This window comes from Triticum urartu, chromosome 3 (genome assembly GCF_003073215.2).
Source record: "Triticum urartu cultivar G1812 chromosome 3, Tu2.1, whole genome shotgun sequence".
NCBI lineage: Eukaryota > Viridiplantae > Streptophyta > Magnoliopsida > Poales > Poaceae > Triticum > Triticum urartu.
In genome coordinates, this window is record NC_053024.1 from 674,508,316 (window position 1) to 674,530,422 (window position 22,107).

At 44.8% G+C, this 22,107-nt stretch overlaps 1 protein-coding gene across 1 annotated transcript; it reads left to right on the plus strand.

Moving 5' to 3' along the window:
• The first annotated feature begins 4,902 nt into the window (after positions 1-4,902).
• Positions 4,903-6,160, plus strand: LOC125549065 (noroxomaritidine/norcraugsodine reductase-like). Its single transcript, XM_048712557.1, has 2 exons — positions 4,903-5,186; positions 5,285-6,160. The coding sequence occupies exons 1-2, from the start codon at positions 5,101-5,103 to the stop codon at positions 6,021-6,023; spliced, it is 825 nt and encodes a 274-aa protein (XP_048568514.1). The 5' UTR covers positions 4,903-5,100; the 3' UTR covers positions 6,024-6,160.
• Positions 6,161-22,107: the final 15,947 nt, after the last annotated feature.

Here is a 22,107-nt window from a genome sequence, read left to right on the forward strand (position 1 = left end):
TGTACAAAATTACCCAGCCGTCCAACCATGAGCACTACCAGCAGCCACGCCTCAACAGCTCAACGCCTTGAATCCTTCAGCGTGAACCTTTTTTTTTAGACAAACTCCGAAGCTTTTTATTCCGACGTCACAATGTTTACAGGAACGAAAGAGAGACCGTTCAGCTGTCCCAAATAAACATGTCGGCCAGCCGGAAGGGATAAAGTATGCTTCGCGAGCTTGTGAGCCTCGATATTCGAGCTTCTAAATTCGTGAGAAATATTACAGACTTGGAAAGAAAGTATATGCTCTAATATTTCATGTATGATCGCGCCATACTCTGTCGGGTTCTTCTCCTGGATATCTTGTACCACCACCTTCGCATCCGAGGCCACCTAGATGTTTGCCACGTTCAAATCATCAGCTAGGGCTAGAGCCTCCATGATCGCCATGCAGTCGAGAGTCGTCGGTTCAGCTATACCTCTGAAGACCACTGCCGAGGCTCCCAAGAAATTACCGTCTGAATCTCTAGAAATTGCTGCTATAGCTCCAGGTCCTCTTCCTCTCCCCACTGAAGCATCAACATTAAACTTTGCCAGCCCTCCAGATGGAGCGATCCACCCTGATCGTCTTGGCGCTGGTCTCGAACTCTGCGACGTTTTGATGGACTGCAGTGCATTGAGTTCATTCACGTATGAGTTTACAAATGCTTGAACAGAGGACGGGCTTTGATAGATATGCTCATAAATTGCCTTGCGGCGTGCTCCCCACAGTGCCCAAAGAGTGACCACAAAGTTTGTGAACTCATCATGAGATAACGCCTCTTGCATGGAGAAAAGCCACCTCTTCGGGTCCGGTTCCTCGTTTCTGTTAAGCACATCAAGTATGTGTTCAGAAGACAACGCCCATGTGCTTCGAGAGACAGTACAGTTTAACAGTGCGTGTCTCCAAGTGTCTTCGGCTCCGCATAGGCAGCACGCGGCCGAATCCGCCATGTTTCGGTGATGCAAAAGTGCAGCCGTTGGAGTGGTACGCCTCGCAAGTCTCCACAGGAAGACTTTGAGCTTCGATGGTACCTTGATTCCCCAAAGTTTTGTCCAACCATCGCCATCTGCATGTGTGTGAGACAATCCATCTTGTTCATATAACCAAGCTTCACGACTTAATTTCTTCTGCTGAATCATCCTATAGGTGGTTCTCACCGAGAATATGCCCCTCCTATCTTCGCTCCATGCCCAAAAGTCGTCAATCTGTCTTGTGCAAAGAGGGATCTGCAGAATTGCCTCCGCATCAATTGGTATAAAGGTTGACCGAACTAGCTGTTCATTCCACAAGGAGGTAGTGTGGTTGATAAGTTCTGAAACTCTCTGTGGCGGATGCTGGGTAAGAGATGTGATCGGTCTCTTTATAAGTGAGCGAGGTAGCCAATTCTCAGACCATATGTCGGTAGTTTCTCCGTTGCCAATTCTCCTTACTAGTCCTTGCACCATAATGTCTCTCCCGTCAAGAATAGCCCGCCAGATCTGTGATGGATGGTGGCCCAACTCTGCTTCCAACAAAGATACATCCGGGAAATAAACACTCTTGAGTATGCGTGCGCTCAAGGAGGTAGGGTATTGGAGCAGAAGCCATGCCTGTTTGGACAGTAGGGCCAAGTTAAAAATTTCCAAGTCCCTAAAACCAAGGCCACCGAGATGTTTAGGCTTAATCATCTCGTCCCAGGATACCCAGCTTGGCTTACGCTTCCCTTGCTTACTCCCCCACCAAAATTGCCTGATCATGGAAGTGATACTCTCGCATAAACCCCTTGGCAGGCGGAAGCATGACATAGAAAACACCGGTATGGACTGCGCAACTGACTTGATAAGTACTTCCTTTCCCGCAGCCGACAAATTTTTTTCCATCCAACCTCTGATCTTTTCCCATACTCGGCCTCGCAAGTATCTGAAAGTGCCATTCTTTGAGTGCCCCACGTCCGTAGGCATACCCAAATACCTGTCGCTGAGGGATTCATTCTGGACATTCAAAGTGGTTTTGATGCTTTCTCTCATACCCTGCAGGCAGCCTCTACTGAAAAAGATAGATGATTTCTCGTGATTTATGCGCTGTCCTGAAGCCAAACAGTATTGCTCCAACAGGTTTGATACTGCAACAGCCCCTTTAACACTCGATTTAAACATCAGCAGGCTATATCAGCGAAAAGGAGATGGTTCACGACGGGCGCCGTGGGAGCCACCTTGATTCCTTCTAACTGAGACGACGAAGAACTGGATTTCAGTAGGCACGAAAGGCCCTCAGCTGCGATTAAAAAGATGTATGGGGATATCGGATCTCCCTGCCGAATTCCTCTAGATGGATAAAAAGTGTCAAGTCTCTCACCATTAAAAAGTACTGAGAACGATACTGACCGCACCATGTTCATGATGATTTGTACCCATGCTGGAGCGAAACCTAGCTTGATCATTATCACCTGCAAGTAGTCCCACTCTAGTCTGTCGTATGCTTTCATCATATCTAGCTTTAGGGCACAAAAACTATTAACTTTGGCTTTACTGCGCTTCATAAAGTGGAGACACTCATAAGCACTGATGATGTTATCTGTAATATGTCTCCCTGGCACAAAGGCCGACTGCTCCTCTGAAATAATCTCTGGGAGAACATGCTTCAGTCTATTTGCAATCACCTTGGACGCGATCTTGTATAACACATTGCATAGACTAATCGGCCGGAATTGAGTTAGCAAAGATGGATTCATTACCTTAGGGATGAGAACCAAAACAGTATCATTAATACTTTCTACACTCTCCTCTCCCCGAATTATCATTAGCACAACCTCCGTCACCTCAGCGCCACAGAGCTCCCAATGATGTTGATAGAAATGAGTTGGAAAGCCATCGGGGCCGGGCGCTTTGGTTGGAAACATCTGAAAGAGGGCTGTCTTAACTTCTTCCTCCCTGTATGGTGCACCGAGAAGATTGTTCATCTCTGTTGTTACCTTAGTTGGTACACAATTTAGAACCGTTTCCATGTTGCTTACTCCCTCCGAAGTATATAGAGATTTATAGAAATCGTGCACCATTGCTTTGAGTTCCTCTGGGTCATCAGTTAGAGTCCCCAGAGAGTTTTGTAGAGCCTTAATCATATTTTTCTTCCTCCTAATGCTTGCTCTCAAGTGAAAAAACTTCGTGTTCCTGTCACCCGCCGAGAGCCACTCAACCCTGGACCGCTGCCTCCATAAGATTTCTTCCCTATGATAAAGCTCTACTAGATTTTCATTGATCTTCAGCCCAGCATGACTAGGCGCAGTTCTGCTTGGGTCCGACCGAAGTTTCTCCAGCTCCCCTTTTAGCTTTTTAATTTCTTTCCGCACATTACCGAACGTCTCATTATTCCAGCGCCCCAAATCAAGTGATATCGCCTGAAGCTTAGTTTGTAAGCCGTCTGCTCCATTACTAACTCCGCCTCCCGTCCATGCAGATGTAATTGTATCGCTCCAGGTTTCATGCCCTTCCCACATGACTTCATACCTGAAGGGTTTCTGCTTCCAACTGCTTTGCTGAACTCTGTTTAGGCTCATTAAAATTGGACAGTGATCAGAAGTTACCGCCGTCAAGTGTGTCAAATCTGCTAATGGAAACCTTGCTCGCCAATCACCACTGACCAGCGCACGATCCAGTTGGACCCTAGTGTAGGATCCTCCCCTCACCTTCTTTTCAAAAGTCCAAAAACGGCCATTATAGCCGATGTCCAGCAACATGCACACATCTACTGCCTCCCGAAAACTCTGTATCTGTGCATTGCTCCGTTGTCCCGCTCCCTCATGCTCCTCGGGACGCAAAACTTCATTGAAATCACCAAGGCAAAGCCAAGGGAGGTTGCATGAAGAGCTAATGTTTTTCAAGGTGTCCCATGTTTTATAGCGTAGGTGGGTTTGTGCTTCGCCATACACTACCGTGGCTCTCCAAGGATCGAGCCCATCCTCCTCAATAGAGCAATCTATATGGTAATCCGAATAACCAAGAATCTCAACTTTTATTTCATTGTTCCAAAAAATACCAATTCCTCCGCTTCTACCACGACTGTCAATTGCAAAACTATTGTCATAACCAAATGTACCAGCTAGCAATTCTACCCTCGAGCCTTCTATCTGAGTTTCGACGATACATAAGAGGGTAGGGGTAAATTTGTTCGCAAACTCGCGAACCTCTCGAACTGTCGCGGCTTTACCCACGCCCCGACAGTTCCAGCATAAAACACTCATTGGACCCGGCGGTGCTCCTCGAAGGAGCCCGCCAAATTCTTCACAGTTGATGCTGACAATTCTGAGTCTTCTCCCGCCTTCTTGGTTCTCTTCAAGTCCCTGTGCGGTGGGGGGCTGACTGCAGTTATACCCGCAGGCACAATCGCAAGTGAGTTAGCATCTGCAGGTGCCGTTTCTGGATTCTGACGAGACATGGGGTGTTTGGCTCCTAGCTCGGCTCCCGCGTTCCTCTTCCTGCTCCAGTCCTCCATCTCTGCGTCGCTAGCCGCCTTGCTTGGGTCATAATCCTGGGCTGATCCGTGCACCTGTCTCTCTGTCATGATATCTCTTCCCTCCTCAGAACGGCCACTTGAGCGCTCCCCAGCACGGCCACCTCTGCGGCCACCGTGCTGGCTACGGCCTTCCCCCGGACCCCTTCCATTGCGCATGACCCAGTTAGCTCAGAGATCCTTGAACACAAGGGCTGACGGAGGGTGAACACCATTGTCGTGTTCTTTAAGAGTAGTATTAGAAAAAAAAATCATTTTTTGAAGGGTAGGCTAGAGCCCTATGAAGCCCACCCACTGGACTTGCTACTGCGGACGAGGAGTCGAAATCCAGGGCCGAAAACATGGTAACGTGACATGATGCGTGACATGAGCCGGCCGTCCGGCCACCGCCTGCGCGAGTAATGCTCCGTGCGCATCGTCGAAAACAAGGAATCGCCGAGGAAGCATCTGCGGTTCTGCACTCCTGCCAGCTGCTACCAAGTCGTCATAGTGGGCAGCAGAGCTTCCAAAGAAGATTTAAGTAGCAAGGGCCAAGGCCAACCTGCCACATCGTTCACTAGCTAGTTCCAAGAACACACCGATCGACCGGCGATGGCAGCAGCAGCAGCAAGCAGAGAGGAGCGGTGGAGCCTCGCCGGCAAGACGGCCCTCGTCACCGGCGGAACCAAAGGAATCGGGTACGCCCTGCCCCTGCATGCATCTTTCTTTCATGCCGCTAGTTTTGTGACTGATCGCACACGCTGACACGCTCACTTGCGTACCATGCATGGCGCAGGCGCGCGATCGTGGAGGAGCTCGCGGGGTTCGGCGTCCGGGTGCACACATGCGCCCGGAGCGACGCCGACGTGCAGGAGCGGCTGCGCGGGTGGGCCGCCGACGCCGACGCGGGGCGCCTGAGCGGGCGCGTCACGGCCTCCGCCTGCGACGTGTCCGTGCGCGGCGACCGGGAGGCGCTCATGGCCACGGCCCGCGCCGAGCTGGGCGGCAAGCTGGACATCCTCGTCAACAACGCCGGGCAGACCTTCTTCATGCCGGCCACGCAGAGCACGGCGGAGGACTACGCCCGGCTCATGGCCACCAACCTCGAGTCCTGCTTCCACCTCGCGCAACTCGCGCACCCGCTCCTCGTCGCCGCCGGGGGCGGCAGCATGGTGAACATCTCCTCCGTCGCCTCGGCCATCGCGTACCCGGTGCTGTCGGTGTACTCGGCGACCAAGGCGGCCATGAACCAGCTCAGCCGCAACCTCGCCGTCGAGTGGGCGAGCGACGGCATCCGCGTGAACTGCGTCGCGCCGGGGGGCATCCGGAGCGACATCCTCCAGAGCAGCGGCATCGAGGTTGACATGGAGGCGTTGCTGGCGATGGGGAAGAAGGAGAACGAGCGCGTCGCGCTGGGCCGCATGGGCGAGCCGGAGGAGGTTGCGTCGCTCGTCACGTTCCTGTGCATGCCGGCCGCGTCCTACGTCACCGGGCAGGTCATCTACGTCGACGGCGGCCGCACCATAGCGGCATAGGCTTCGCTTGCTACTTGGTTGCTATACTTGCTACTCGATTAAACTGTTCGAGTAGCTACTGTTCTTTATATGCTAGTACTAAAATAAGCATCTTCGTTTCGAGTTCAAAGAAGACGACAAAAAGGCATCTTTGTTCCATCTTGGACGAACGCTTGAGACATTTTGTTCCATCATGCGGACCGAACTATGTGTGCATTTTCATTGTTATAAAAGACTATTAGCACATATGCCTATGCATTGCAAAGGTCAGAAGAGATAATCGGTGTTTCCATAAAACACGGTCTTGGTTGCGGTAGGCGACAGAGCGAGGAGTTGTGATCTTCTCACGGACATGTTTGGCCCACAAGATCTTGATAGTGGTGGGCTTGATCGGCGTGACAACGACCACTCAACTCATGCTTTTTTTCCTTTGGGTCTGCTTCGTCTTGGGGTTGCGGTTGGCTCCTCATCTGGTGGCTGCGCAACAATCTTGCTTCGACCACTCTGACGGCATAATCGGATGGACTACTAATCGTTGCGCATAACCAAACATGAATGTTTCTTTTTTTTTATCAAGGTCAATTCTCTTTATTTTAGCGTTCACCTGCCCACAGTTTTTTAAGCCAAACCAGGATATTCTATTTCATTGGCATGTGCAAGTTACCACAGACAATAAATATGGGTCCCTAATTTTGCACATAATTCTCGAGACAACTCATTTATTCCAGACAACCACCTTATTTTCAGACAAGCTGGTGATATAAAAATTGGTGGCATTTTAATATAAGGTCCCAAGGTGAGGCTATTGGTATCATAATTGCAAGATAGTGGTTTTGTTTATCATCATAATAGGGAAGGTCCATGGTTCAATCCCCTCGCGGTGTAAATTTTTTGCTGCTCGTTAGTCTGATAAAAAAAAAGAAATGTGTGGTAGGCCCATTCCGCCCACCCGGGGGATAAACGGAAAAAAAAATCCGGAAACTACATGCGGACCGGACGGAACAAAATCAACACATATATTTAATAGGTGGACCAGCCATTTTTACGTAACACGTAACAAGACCGACTAAGCTCAGTTGGCATCCGCCTGAGGAACTAGACGGGACATCGCAAATTCGATTCCTTATGGCCGCAAAACATTTTGCCTCACTCGGCGAGGATCGATGGTCTGGATGTGGAGCAGGAATAGCAGCGGAGTGCGACTCAGGCCGAATACAGCCTGGGCGACAGAGCAATTTTTTTTGTGTGTGTGCCAACGGAGTGGGAGCTAGTATTTGACACTAGTTGCGTCAAATAGCACTTGGGACGCACAACGGTTTGCGTTTGGGCCAGCACACTAGCAGGCACCGAAACGACTTGTATTTGTAAGTCGCGAGTAAAAATCCAAGAAGAATGACGCGTTGAAGGATCGAACTCATGACCTTAAAGACCCAACTAGGTGCTGCTAGCCACTCGAACAAACACGCCTTGCTAAAACCAAAGGCCAGCTCGAATGTTTAAGAACGTACTCATATTTGAAACACCTTTTGTTCTTCTTTTTTGTTTTTTTTCAAAATTTTCAAAAAATAATAATTGTTATGAATTACCAACTATTCTTGGAAACATGAACAATTTTCGAGATTCCAAACAGTTTTTAGTAATGTGAATAGCTTTTTTTGAAAATTCGTACACTTTCAGAAAAACACAAACATTTTTTGAAATTCACAAACATTTTTGGAAAAAATGAACCTTTTATTAAAAACAGAACATATTTTAAATTTTTGAACATTTTTTGGAAAGGAGAACATGTTTTGAACATTCAGATCAATTTTAGAAGATGTGTTTTTGTAAACGCAAAATTTATTTTTGATTTGGTGAAAATTTCCCTAAAACAAGAATATTCTTCAAATTTTGTACACTTTTTAAAATGCATTTTTTGGGGAATCTCAACCAATTTCATAAAACTCATATATTTTTTAAAAAATGGAAGCATTTGCTGAATTTTGAACAAATTTGGAATCTATAACAAAATTTAAAGTTCCTGTCATTTTTCAAAACAGAAACAATATTTTGGAATTCTGGACATTTTTCAAAAAAATTGAATAAATATTGAAATTCTGAACATTTTTTTGAAAATTTATATTTATGGAAAACCGAAAAACAATAATAGACTTGGAGTAGAAAAAAACAGGAAAAAAAAGAAGAAACGAACAGAAAAAAATAGAAACACAACACATAAAACAACAAAAACGGGCCGGTCTAGTCCTCCGCGCCCCTGTGCCAAGCTCCGACTATTTGCCCCAGCAGGCGACAAGTTGGGTTTTCCCTGTTGTGTGGGCAAGAAATAATGCGGGCTGGCTTCACTAGGCCACAATGCGCAAGGCCCACATACAAAATTCTAGACAAACCGTTTATTCTTTTCTAGCAGAGGGACGCATGCGAATCAACCTGTGGTTGAGTTGGTTAGGTGGACAGTGGTATCCCCAACCCACCAGGGTTCAAATCCTGGTGCTCGCATTATTTCTGGATTTATTTCAGAATTTCCGGCGATGCGCTTTCAGTGGGAGGAGACGTTCCCGTCGACGACGAGGCGCCTACGGTGACTTCGTAAATCTCAAGATGATATGCCGGCTCAGTCTCTCGGAGGTGCTCATAGGGGTAGGGTGTGCGTGTGTGCGTTCATAGGGGTGAGTGTATGCGCGTGTATATGAGCGCTTGTGTCTGTACTGATGCTCAAAAAAAAAGCAGAGGGACGCATAAAAATTAAGTTCCACCCAGGATAGAAAATAACCTTTTTCAACAGTGAACCGATCAAAAAATCGGAGAAACGCACGTTACTTTATTAGTAGGTATAGATTGACTCAAACTGAGGTTAAATATTTGCAATACGAGAAGAAAGATGTGTAAACATTGTTATTCCTGAGATAGTTTCATGTTTTTGGTCATGTGATCATGTTTCACTCTCAGAAATTCACCCCCCCCCCCTAAGAAGAGACTCGTAGGTGATTAGGTTTCCTCCTCCTCCGATGACCTTTAGGCTGTGGAGGTGCAGAGGACCTCCGTCCTCCGACGGAGGGACCCCACTCTTGTTCTTATTAGGTTTGGCATCTTCGCTGAGGCTATGTGGTTGCAAGGATGTCTCTAAGTAGGAAGAATATCTCACATTTCCTCTCCGTCCCAATGGTGCGTCCAGAATTGTTGGATGACGTGTGGCGTTGTTTCTCCATCATATCTCACGTCATTTGATTGGTGTCGATCTTTGATGGATCTGTTTGGATCTAGTCTTCGTCTGCATGTTAAAATGCGTATCCTTTCAATCTACGACTCTCTTCATTGATGATGGTTACTGCTCTGGTGTGTTGGTCTATGGGGTCTTAGCACAACGACTTCTGGACTATCTATTACAACAAGGTTTGCTCAATTCTGGTGAGGGAGAGGCGATGACGGCGGTACTTAGAATGGCATACCGTATAGAGCCTATGACAAAAGCATGGGGGACGACCTTCGTCCTTCCTCTTTCTTCTGCCGTGTTCAAGCTTTGAGTCTTACTCAACTTCACACCTTACAACTCAGGTAAGAACCCCTTCTTTGACTGATCTATTTTGAACTCCTTCAAAAACATGTCAAGGTGTGCGTTCTTTGAAAGTATCATCAGGCGTCATGATCTATCTCTATAGATCTTGATGCCCAATTTGTAAGCAGCTTTATCCAGGTCTTCCTTTGAAAAACACTCTTCAAACAACCGTTTATGCTTTCCAGAAATTCTACATTATTTCGAATCAGCAATATGTCATCCACATATACTTATCACAAATGTTGTAGTGCTCCCACTCACTTTCTTGTAAATACAAGTTTCTAGCAAACATTGTATAAACCTAAAAGCTTGGATCACTCCATCAAAACATATATTCCGATTCTGAGATGATTGCTCTAGTCCATAGAAGGATTGCTGGAGCCAGCATACCTTTTAGCATCCTTAGGATCGTCAAAACCTTTTATTGTATCACATACAACTTTTCTTACGAAAACTGGTAAGAAAACTTGTTTTGACATCCATATGTAAGATTTCATAATCGAAAAATACAGCTAATGCTAACATGATTCCGATGGACTTAAGCATCGCTACGGGTGAGAAATTCTCATCGTAGTCAACTTCTTGAACTTGTGAAAAGACTCTTTGCCACAAGTCGAGCTTCATAGACGGTAACATTACCGCCCACGTCCGTCTTCTTCTTAAAGATCCATTTATCTCAATGGCTTGCCGATCATCGGGCAAGTCCACCAAAGTCCATACTTTGTTCTGATATATGGATCCTATCTCGGATTTCATGGATTCTAACCATTTGTCGGAATACGGGCCCACCATCGCTTCTCCATAGCTCGTAGGTTCATTGTTGTCTAACAACATGATATCTAAGATAGGATTACCGTACCACTCAGGAGTAGTACATATCCTTGTCGACCTACGAGGTTCGATAGCAACTTGATCCGAAGCTTCATGATCACTATCATTAACTTCCTATTCAACAGATGTAGGCGCCACAGAAAACATCTTTCTGTGTTGCATCACTTTCTGGTTGAAATAAAAGTTCGACAACCTCATCAAGTTCTATCTTCCTCCCACTCAATTCTTTCGAGAGAAACTCCTTCTTGAGAAAGGACCCGTTCTTAGCGACAAACAATTTGCCCTCGGATCTGAGATAGAAGGTGTACCCAACTGTCACCATTGGGTATCCTATGAAGATGTGTTTGTCCGCTTTGGGTTCGAGCTTCTCCGGCTGAAGCCTTAAGCATCGCAGCCCCAAACATTAAGAAACAACAACTTTGGTTTCTTGCCAAACCAATGTTCATACGGCGTCGTCTCAACAGACTTAGATGGTGTCCTATCTAAAGTGAATGCAGCTGTCTCTAACGCATAACCTCAAAATGAAAACGGTAGATTGATAAGAGACATCATAGATCGCACCATATCTCATAGTGTTCGATTACGACGTCCGGATACACCATTACCTTGTGGTGTTCCAAGTGGCTTCAACTGTGAAACAATTCCACAATGTCTTAAGTGATTGCCAAACTCATAACTCAGAAAATCCCCTTTTGATCAGATCGTAGGAACATGATCTTATTGTTATGATGATTCTTAACTTCACTCTGAAATCGCTTGAACTTTTCAAATGTTTCAGACTTGTGCTTCATTAAGTAGATATACCTATATCTACCCAAATCGTCAGTGAAGATGAGAAAATAGCGATATCCACCGCACGCTTCAATTCTCATTGGATCACACGCATCAGCATGTATGATTTCCAACAAGTCACTTGCCCGTTTCATTGTACCTGAAAACGGGGTCTTAGTCATCCTGCACATGAGGCATGGCTCGCATGTGTCAAGTGATTCAAAATCAAGTGACTCCAAACATCCATCGATATGGAGTTTCTTCATGCATCTTATGCCAATATGACCTAAGCGGCAGTGCCACAAGAAAGTGGTACTATCATTATTAACTCTACATCTTTTGGCATGAACATGTGTATTACCACGACCGAGATTCAATGAACCATTCACATAGGGTGCATGACCATGAAAGGTATTATTCATGTAAACAGAATAACCATTACTCTCTAATTTAAATGAATAACCGTATTGCAATGAACATGATCTAATCATATTCATTCTCAACGTAGACACCTGATAACATTTATCTAGGTTCAATACTAATCCCAAAGGCAGATGGAGCGTGCGATGGTGATCTCATCAACTTTGGAAACACTTCCACCACACATCGTCACCTCACCCTTAGCCAGTCTCCGTTTAGTCCGTAGCTTTTGCTTCAAGTTACCAATAATAGTAACTGAACCGGTATCCAATACCCAGGTGCTACCAGGAGTACTAGTGAGGTACACATTAATAACACGTATATACTTTGTTGAAGTTTCCAGCCTTCTTATCTACCATGCATTTGGGGTAATTCCGCTACCAGTGATCGTTCCCCTTACAATAGAAGCACTTAGTCTCGGGTTTGGGTTCAACCTTGGGTTCCTTCACTGGAGCGGCAACTGGTTTGCCATCCATGAAGTTTCCCTTCTAGCCCTTGCCCTTCTTGAAACCAGTGGTCTTGTTAAACCATCAACACTTGATGCTCCTTCTTGATTTCTACTTTTTGCGGTCTTAAGCACCGCGAACAGCTTTGGGATCAACTCCATCCCTTGCATGTCATAGTTCATCATGAAGATCTAGTAGCTTAGTGATAGTGGCTAGAGAATTCTATCAATCATTATCTTATCTGGAAGTTTAACTCCCACTTGATTTAAGTGATTGTAGCACCCAGACATTCTGAGCACATGCTCACTAGTTGAGCTATTCTCCTCCATCTTGTTGGCTAAAAAACTTGTCAGAGGTCTCACACCTCTCAACACGGGCATGAGCCTGAAATCCCAATTTCAGCTCTTGGAACATCTTATATGTCTTATGGCGTTCAAAACATCATTGCAATCCCGATTCTAAGCCGTAAAGTATGGTGCACTAAACTATCAAGTAGTCATCAGGATGTGTCTGTCAGGTGTTCACAACATCCACAGACAACGTTGTAGGAGTTTGCACATCAAGCGGTGCATCAAAGACGTAAGCCTTCTGTGTAGTAGTGAGGACACTCCTCGGACTATGGACCTAGTCCGCATCATTGCTTACAATATCTTTCAACTTAATCTTTCTGTAGGAACGTATTGAAACAGGGAGCTACAACGCGAGCTATTTATCTACAACATATCTGCGAAGACAATTTAGACTATGTTCATGATAATTGAGTTCATCTAATCAAATTATTTAATGAACTCCCACTCAGATAGACATCCCTCTAGTCATCTAAGTGAAACATGATCCGAGTCAACTAGGCCGTGTCCGATCATCACATGAGACGGACTAGTCAACATCGGTGAACATCTTCATGTTGATCGTATCTTCTATATGACTCAGGCTCGACCTTTCGGTCTTCCGTGTTCCGAGGCCATGCCTGTACATGCTAGGCTCGTCAAGTCAACCTAAGTGTATTGCGTGTGTAAATCTGGCTTACACCCGTTGTATTCGAACGTTAGAATCTATCACACCCGATCATCACGTGGTGCTTCGAAACAACGAACCTTCGCAACGGTGCACAGTTAGGGGGAACACTTTTCTTGAAATTATTACTAGGGATCATCTTATTTAAGCTACCGTCGTTCTAAACAAATAAGATGTAAAACATGATAAACATCACATGCAATCAAATGGTGACATGATATGGCCAATATCATTTTGCTCCTTTTGATCTCCATCTTCGGGGCTCCATGATCATCGTTGTCACCGGCATGACACCATGATCTCCATCATCGTGTCTTCTTGAAGTTTTCTCGTCATCTATTACTTCTACTACTATGGCTAACGCTTTAGTAATAAAGTAAAGTAATTACATGACGTTTATGTTAACACGCAGGTCATAAATAAATTAAGACAACTCCTATGGCTCCTGCCGGTTGTCATACTCATCGACATGCAAGTCGTGATTCCTATCCAAGAACATGATCAATCTCATACATCACATATATCATTCGTCACATCCTTTTGGCCATATCACATCACAAGGCATATGCTGCAAAAACAAGTTAGACGTCCTCTAATTGTTGTTGCAAGTTTTTACGTGGCTGCTATAGGTTTCTAGCAAGAACGTTTCTTACCTACGCGAAAACCACAACGTGATATGCCAATTTCTATTTACCCTTCATAAGGACCCTTTTCATAGAATCCGATCCGACTAAAGTGGGAGAGACAGACACCCGCTAGCCACCTTATGCAACTAGTGCATGTCAGTCGGTGGAACCAGTCTCACGTAAGCGTACTGTAAGGTCGGTCCGGGCCGCTTCATCCCACGATGCCGCCGAATCAAGATAAGACTAGTAATGGCAAGTAAATTGGCAATATCGACGCCCACAACTGCTTTGTGTTCTACTCGTGCATAGAAACTACGCATAGACCTAGCTCATGATGCCACTGTTGGGGAACGTAGCAGAAATTCAAAATTTTCTACGCATCACCAAGATCAATCTATGGAGTAATCTAGCAACGAGGGAAGGAGAGTGCATCTACATATCCTTGTAGATCGCTAAGCGGAAGCGTTCAAGTGAACGGGGTTGATGGACTCGTACTCGTCGTGATCCAAATCACCGATGATCCTAGTGCCGAACGGATGGCACCTCCGCGTTCAACACACGTACGGTTGGGAGACGTCTCCTCCTTCTTGATCCAGCAAGGTGAGAGGAGAAGTTGAGGGAAAACTCCGACAGCACGACGGCGTGATGGTGATGGAGCTCGTGGTTCTCCGGCAGGGCTTCGCCAAGCACTACGGAGGAGGATGAGGTGTTGGAGGAGGAAGAGGGCTGCGCCAGGGGAAGGGTGCGGCTGCCCTCTCTCAACCTCACTATATATAGGGGGAAGGGAGGAGGGGGAGGCTCCCTAGGGTTCCCTAGGGGGGGGCGGCGGCCACAGGGGAAACCCTAGATGGGTTTGGGCGCCCCCACCCCCTAGGAAACTTGCCCCCCAAGCCGGGAGGGGCGGCTGCCCTAGGGGTGGCGCCCCCACCTCTCCTGGTTACATGAGATGGGGTGGGAGGGGCGCTCAGCCCCTTAGTGGGCTGATGTGCCCTCTCCCCTTGGCCCATAAGGCCCCCCAACGCTTGTCGGGGCCTCCGAAACCCCTTTCGGACACGCTGGTCATCACCTGGTACCCCCGGAACAATTCCGGACTCCAATACCCTTCGTCCAATATACCGATCTTCACCTCCGGACCATTCCGGAGCTCCTCGTCATGTCCGGGATCTCATCCGGGACTCCGAACAACCTTCGGTAACCACATACTATTTCCCATAACAACTCTAGCGTCACCGAACCTTAAGTGTGTAGACCCTACGGGTTCGGGAACCATGCAGACATGGCCGAGACATCTCTCCGGTCAATAACCAACAGCGGGATCTGGATACCCATGTTGGCTCCCACATGCTCCACGATGATCTCATCGGATGAACCACGATGTCAAGGATTCAATCAATCCCGTATACAATTCCCTTTGTCCAGCGGTATTGTACTTGCCCGAGATTCGATCGTCGGTATCCGATACCTTGTTCAATCTCGTTACCGGCAAGTCTCTGTACTCGTTCCGTAACACATCATCCCGTGATCAACTCCTTGGTCACATTGCGCACATTATGATGATGTCCTACCGAGTGGGCCCAGAGATACCTCTCCGTTTACACGGAGTGAAAAATCCCAGTCTCGATTCGCACCAACCCAATAGACACTTTAGGAGATACCTGTAGTGAACCTTTATAGCCACCCATTTACATTGTGACGTTTGGCACACCCAAAGCACTCCTACGGTATCCGGGAGTTGCACAATCTCATGGTCTAAGGAAATGATACTTGACATTAGAAAAGCTTTAGCATACGAACTACACGATCTTGTGTTAGGCTTAGGATTGGGTCTTGTCCATCACATCATTCTCCTAATGATGTGATCCCATTATCAGCGACATCCAATGTCCATGGTCAGGAAACTGTAACCATCTATTGATCAACGAGCTAGTCAACTAGAGGCTTACTAGGGACATGGTGTTGTCTATGTATCCATACATGTATCTGAGTTTCCTATCAATACAATTCTAGCATGGATAATAAACGACTATCATGAACAATGAAATATAATATAATAATAACTAATTTATTATTGCCTCTAGGGCATATTTCCAACAGGGCTTGCTCCAGTGATTTTAGTCGTAGCTAGGTGATCCATGGACATGGTTGTCATTTTTCACCCTGATTTTTTTTGTATTATCATGATTGATTATGAATAGATAAGGAATTTCTTCCCAAAGAAAAATCATACCACTTGGTTCTAAAAAAACACTCAATACTTTTCGAAAAAAAGTATATTTTTTATCCCTCAACCTTATCAGTAGTTAGAAATGATTCGTTAAGTGAAAAACTTATTTTCTCAATTATGAAACTAGATATCTTTCGCCTCTTGGGTTGCTTTGGATGGTTTTTGCACCGATGTGGTTTGATTTTGATTGTTGACCTCGCCACATCATCGTCCACCTCACCTCTCTCTCTCTCTCTCTACATCATCGACGCTGACCTTGACATCCTCCTATAGGAAGGGAGAAGGAGGAGGGCAGAGTCAATGCACCCATTTTATGTCAATGTCGCTGAGTGCGCTTGCCAAGCGTGACATCGTCACGGATGCCTTCGTGCCGAAGGGTGCCGATGTGACTAGTATCACTACCTTGGGAGGGGGGGGGGTACTTACGACTTCATCAAAGTGTAAACTCCGCGTCATTGAACCACTTCTCGTTGAGATGTCGAGGCTCATCCCTTCCTCGTTTGGAGTTTAGGGATCTTTTCTAAACAATCAGTAAACTGAGACACAAAAAATACCAGCTTTTAGGAGACAACCAGTCCTAAGTCTAGTGGTCGCTACATTGCAGTCTATGTGCCAAAATGCGGCGGGCCCATTTAACTAGTTCGGTGCGCTCGACCAACACCAAAGGTGAGAAAAATTAGCATCAACGTCAGTGATTAGGCACGCAAATCCGCCATTCCTATTCAGCGTGTAGGTCGTTGTCTAGCGACCTAACGCATAGTCGCATACCCACGTCCACAGCATGGGCTGGCCCAGTCTGGTTTTCTCCCACTCGGCTTTCAAAGAACCGGTTTATTTTTTTTCCTTCTAATTTTTCTTTCTTTATATTTCATTTTTTCCTTTTAATTGTTTCTAAAACCGAAAACATTTTTGAAATTGGCAAACATCTTCGGAAAAAATGAAATTTTGTGAACATTTTTTAAAGTGTGAATTTTTTTAAACTTATGAAACTTTTTAAAATTGTGAACTTTCTTTTCAATCAGACAACATATTTTGAATCCATTAAGATTTAATGAATCGGCGAATATTTTTTAAATCAATAAATTTTTTTGAGATCGATGTATATATTTTTAAATGCTTAATTTTTTTGAAACAACGATCTTTTTTTTTGAATCATTGAACTATTTTTGTAATTCACGATCATATTTGAATTTTGTGAACATGTTTAAAAAATTCATGAAGATTTTCTTAATTCAAAAAAAATTGTTCAAATTCATAAACATTCTTTCTATACGGGAACATTTTTCCAAAATCATGAACTTTTTTTAATCCAAAGTTTTTTTATTTCCAGAATTTTTTTGTAATTTTATTTAAATTTGGTTGCTTTTGGAATAAAATTACGAGGCAAAAAAAACAAAACAGAAAAACAGGGGGCTTGCTGCCCTGCTCTTGAGCTGGCTCAATAGGGCGTACTGGAAGGGAGGGGGTGCGCGCTGGCTAGTTCACCAGCGCATCATGTGCTAAATATGAGCCCTCCTTAAATCCTATTCCGTATGTAGCGCGTTGGCAGTCAATAAAAGGCATACACCGAGACGTTATATGAGCCGGCCAAGTGCATGCTTTTTCTTTTCTTTTTTCTCGGCTGGTTTGATCGGTTTTCTGTCCTTTTTTCTGTTTTTATTTTTATTTTTCTCATATTCAGGTTATTTTTTATTTTACTTTTTCTTTTTTACCATTTTATAATTTTTATCTGTTAGCACTTTCTATAAATGACTACACATTTTTCAAAAATGTGATTTTTTAAATTCCAAATACAAGAACGTATTTAGTTTGCTATTTTTTCCAAATTCATGAATATTTTGAAATTAGGGGAAATTTGTTTTCCAAATTTATGAACATTTGTTTTATAAAAATTATTGACATTTTACAATTCTAAACCATTTTTAAAATATATTCAACATGTTTTAAATTTCAGAAACATTTTCTTCAAATCTGGCACATTTTTGAAAGTTTGCACACTAGCCGGTTTTCCTAGCCAGTTTTTTTAAAGCTCTAAAAAGGTCGGTCCAGTCACTTGTAGTAGTAGCACGCTATACCGAATTGAATACAAACCGGTCTGCCCTAAAAAAAGAATAAAAAGTGGTCAATGTGCCGGCCCACTAGCACGTGCCGGTTTATCTAGCGTGCTTTGTTGTCGTTGAGCGCGAAGTCACGATCAAGGTATGCCTGGTGAACAGTGCGCGCGGACGCGAGTCCGAGTTCGAACCGAACTGCCGGCTTCATATGCTGCCAAGTGCCAACCTCGACGTCCAGCCAAAACCTCCCAAACCCCATTGCTCCAACAATGGCGATGGGATCGCAGCGCGAGTCACCTTCCACGGTGCAAGTTCACTCGAGGATGACGCGGTTCAAGATGCACGCCACGGCCAGGGCGACGCCGTCGCGCGCAGTACACGGCGAGCCGCGCCCGTGCCTCGTCGTGCGCATCCGGTGCTCCGTGCGCCTGTCCACCAAGACGCACCTCGTGGGCGGGACCACCCTGCGGCAGGGCCACCGCAAGGCCGCCAACGCGAGGCGCCAGGAGAAGGCGGCCGCGCGCCGGTTCACCGTCCACGACCCCGCCGTCCTCCGGAGCGAGCCCGCCTGCCGCGCCGCCGTCCGCCGGATGCTGACGGACCTGCCGCAGCTCGCGGGGTACTACGGCTACCGTGCCGCCGACGTCGAGCTCTGGGACCGGCTCGTGCCCCCTGGGCTTGTCGCCCGTATCGTCGCCCGCGTGGCGCGTGAAGATGGTCTAGTTGTGGCCGGCGGGGGTGCTCGCCGGCGTCGGAGCTACGTGTGCGACGTCTGGATGCGCGTGCACGTGACCAGCGTGTACAGCGAGCCGAAGGCGCTGCTGCTGTCGTGCGAGGACGCGGCCGCCGGGGCACGGGCTGGTTCTGGCACTCTCGGCGGTTGCGCTGGCGCGGCTCAGTGCGCGATCTGCATGGAGGAGATGGCGGCCGGCTGTGCCGGCGTCGTGGCTTTGCCCGGCTGCTCGCACGCGTTCCACAGAGGATGCATCCTCAAATGGTCCACAGGGCGGCGTCGTGCCCGTCGTGCCGGCGCGACATGACGCACCATGTTCCCGACATGTGCCGTCTATGGCACATGTTGAAGTAAGTGTACATCTTCGGATCAACTTGCAATGAATCCACAAGATGCTCCAGATGATATGAATGAACTTTAAATCGATGTTGCTAAATCTCAGTCGGCTAAGACTAAATAATGTTTCAGTCAATGCTATATTTTATGAGATCTTGCATGAAGATTAATGCAAAATCTCCTTTTTCTTTTTATATGTTAAGTCACTCGACTGGGACTTGTAAGTCTAAGTCGATTGAAACCTACCCACATCCAATTTTAATAGCCATATGCACGTATGTGTGTGCTCCAGTAAAACAAGCATGGATGAAAAGGTAATGTGTTTAGCGATAGAAAACAAACACGCTGTAAGGACATCTCTAGTAGACCCCCAAAAGTCATATGCACGAAGATTCTTTTTCATTTGGGATTCTCTAGTTAGCAAATCTTTCCAAATTTATTTATTTTCTCCTTAAAAGGTCACCACTAGCCTATTTTTGCTTCAAGAAGAACAACTCTCAACAAATTTAGGCAGCCCGTGTTGTTCCACTCTCCTCCTCTTTCCGCTCCCTCCTCCTCCTCCAGCTCTCTCACCTTCTCTCTCTCTCTCTCTCTCGTATGTTGGCCACCATGAGCGCCACCTTGGAGCTCCGGTCTGGCGCGTCCCGTCACCGTCCGTCACAGCCCACCCCAGAGGCTGCAGTCAGATGTTTGCCTTCTTCAGACGCTGCACGAGCCACGCCGCCGTGAAGCCTCTGCGCAACCCCCGTGTTGACTAGAGCCGACGCCTCGTGCGGAAGTTGCATCACGCACGCAGCCTTGCCTGGGCTGCCCGTAGCCCATTTTGCTATGTGAAATGGTAAGATTACTGCCATACGTGATTTTTTTTCAGAGTGATTCGTGAGACATACCTGATTGTTCTACGGTCCTTGTTCTGTACCTTTACTTGTTAGAAATGATTTTGTCGAATTGAGGTTCTATGAGATACAATGGTAACTAAAATTATGTCCACATGACAATGGATTCTAGAAAAAATAAAAAAAATTGAGTTCATGCTAGAAATATATGTCCTTTTTTCTGTTCATACGGCTTCTGCAATGAATGTAAAATGGTGTGTGTTTGTTAGACTTGCAGGTTTTGATAATGACCATATTAATTGTTTGCTATTGTATCCCCCCATGGTAGCAATTTTTCCATGTGAATTAATTTGAAGTATAGTGATGCCATGGCAATTTTTATGTCATGGCCAAAACTTTGCACTCTTCCGATTCGTTTTTACACATCATGGCAAAAAATTGCATTCTTCCAATTCATTTTTACATGGCAAGTTTTGGCACACATTTCTGCTTTACAAACCATGGCAAGTTCTAGATTTTTGTTTGTAATAGTCATACACGTAATGTAGGCAAACTTACTTCATGCACCATGGCAGTTTCATTTTTTAATACCATGGGTAATTTTAATTCATGGACCATGGCAAACTTTATTCCTCGTATCATGGTAATACTACTTCAAGGGAAGTTGTAATTTTACTGAAGAATAATTTTCATATATTTTCTCTAACATGGCAAACTTATTTTCATGGACCACAGCAAGTTTAATTCAATTACCATGTCAAATTTCCTTTTTTTTCTTATCATGGCAAAAAATTAGTTTTTTTATTGCCATGGCAACTTTACCATGTCTCTTTTTCTTGTCATGGCAAATTTCTCTTTTTTCCGTATCCTGGCAAAATTTACTTTATTATTGCCATGGCAATTTTACCATGTCTCTTTGTTTCAATTACCATGTCTCTTTTTCGTATCATGGAAAATTTCTTTTCTTCGTATCATGGCAAAATTTACATTTTTATTTCCATGTCAAATTTACCATGTTTCTTTGTTTCAATAACCATGTCACTTTCGTATCATGGCAAAAATAATAATAATTCGCATCATGGCAAAATTTACCTTTTAGTGCCATGCCAACTTTACCATTTCTCTTTTTCGTATCATGGCAAATTTTACCTTTTTATTGCCATGGCAACTTTAACCATGTCTCTTTTTCATATCACGGCAAATTTCTTTTTTTTCGTATCATGACAAATTTTACCTTTTTAGTGCCATGGCAACTTTACCATGTCTATTTTCGGTATCATGGAAAATTTTACCTTTTTATTGCCATGGCAACTTTAACCATGTCTCTTTTTCTATCATGACAAAAATTACTAAAATGGTACTTACATGTGATAGAAAAAAAACCATATGCCTGGTGCGACATTGCAATATATTCTTTAGATAGAAAAAAAATCTCCCACTTGCCATGTACATGAAACAAAGTCTACACTCATGGCAACTTTTAAACCTTAATGTGTTGACATGGAACATGGCTATCTTTTTCCTTACTTATATTGCAAATTTATTCCACAACCCATGGCAATTCTATTTTTTAAGTAACATGGCAAATTTAATATACATTTTTATCATGGTGATTTGATCCTCATAACATTTTACAATTTAAGAACATGGCAAGTTTTATTTTTGCTTGCCATGGCAATTTTACCTTCATTGACATGCAACTTTTTTACATGTTTTTGCCATGCCAAAATCTACCTTCATTGCCATGGAAAATTTACTTTCACATGCATGGCAAATTTACTTTATCATACATGGCATTTTTAGTTCAATCGTTCATGGAAATTATAGTTTTTTTGCCCATGGCAAATTCACTTTACGGACTATGGCAAATTTCCTTTGTTTTGCCACGACAAAGTTTACTTTACATCCATGGCAATTTAGTTTTATGATTTCTTTTTTTTACCATCATGGAAATGGGGAGTATGTAGCATGGTGATTTTTCCATCATTTTTTGACACTAAAATTTCCATCATCACAAACTTTTGCACTTTTTTTGCATTTAATGTTGTATCTCTATCCATCACGTCAAGCATCACATATGCATCATGGCAAATTTGCCCCACTTTTTGTCACCATGGTAAACTTATTCATTTTTTGCCATTAATGCGTGTTTTTAGGACCATGGCAAATTTCTCTCTTTTTTTGCAACATGGCAATATTAGTTTTCTATGGGACAGTGGCAAATTTAGTTAATGATCATTTTTATCAAGTAATCCATGGCA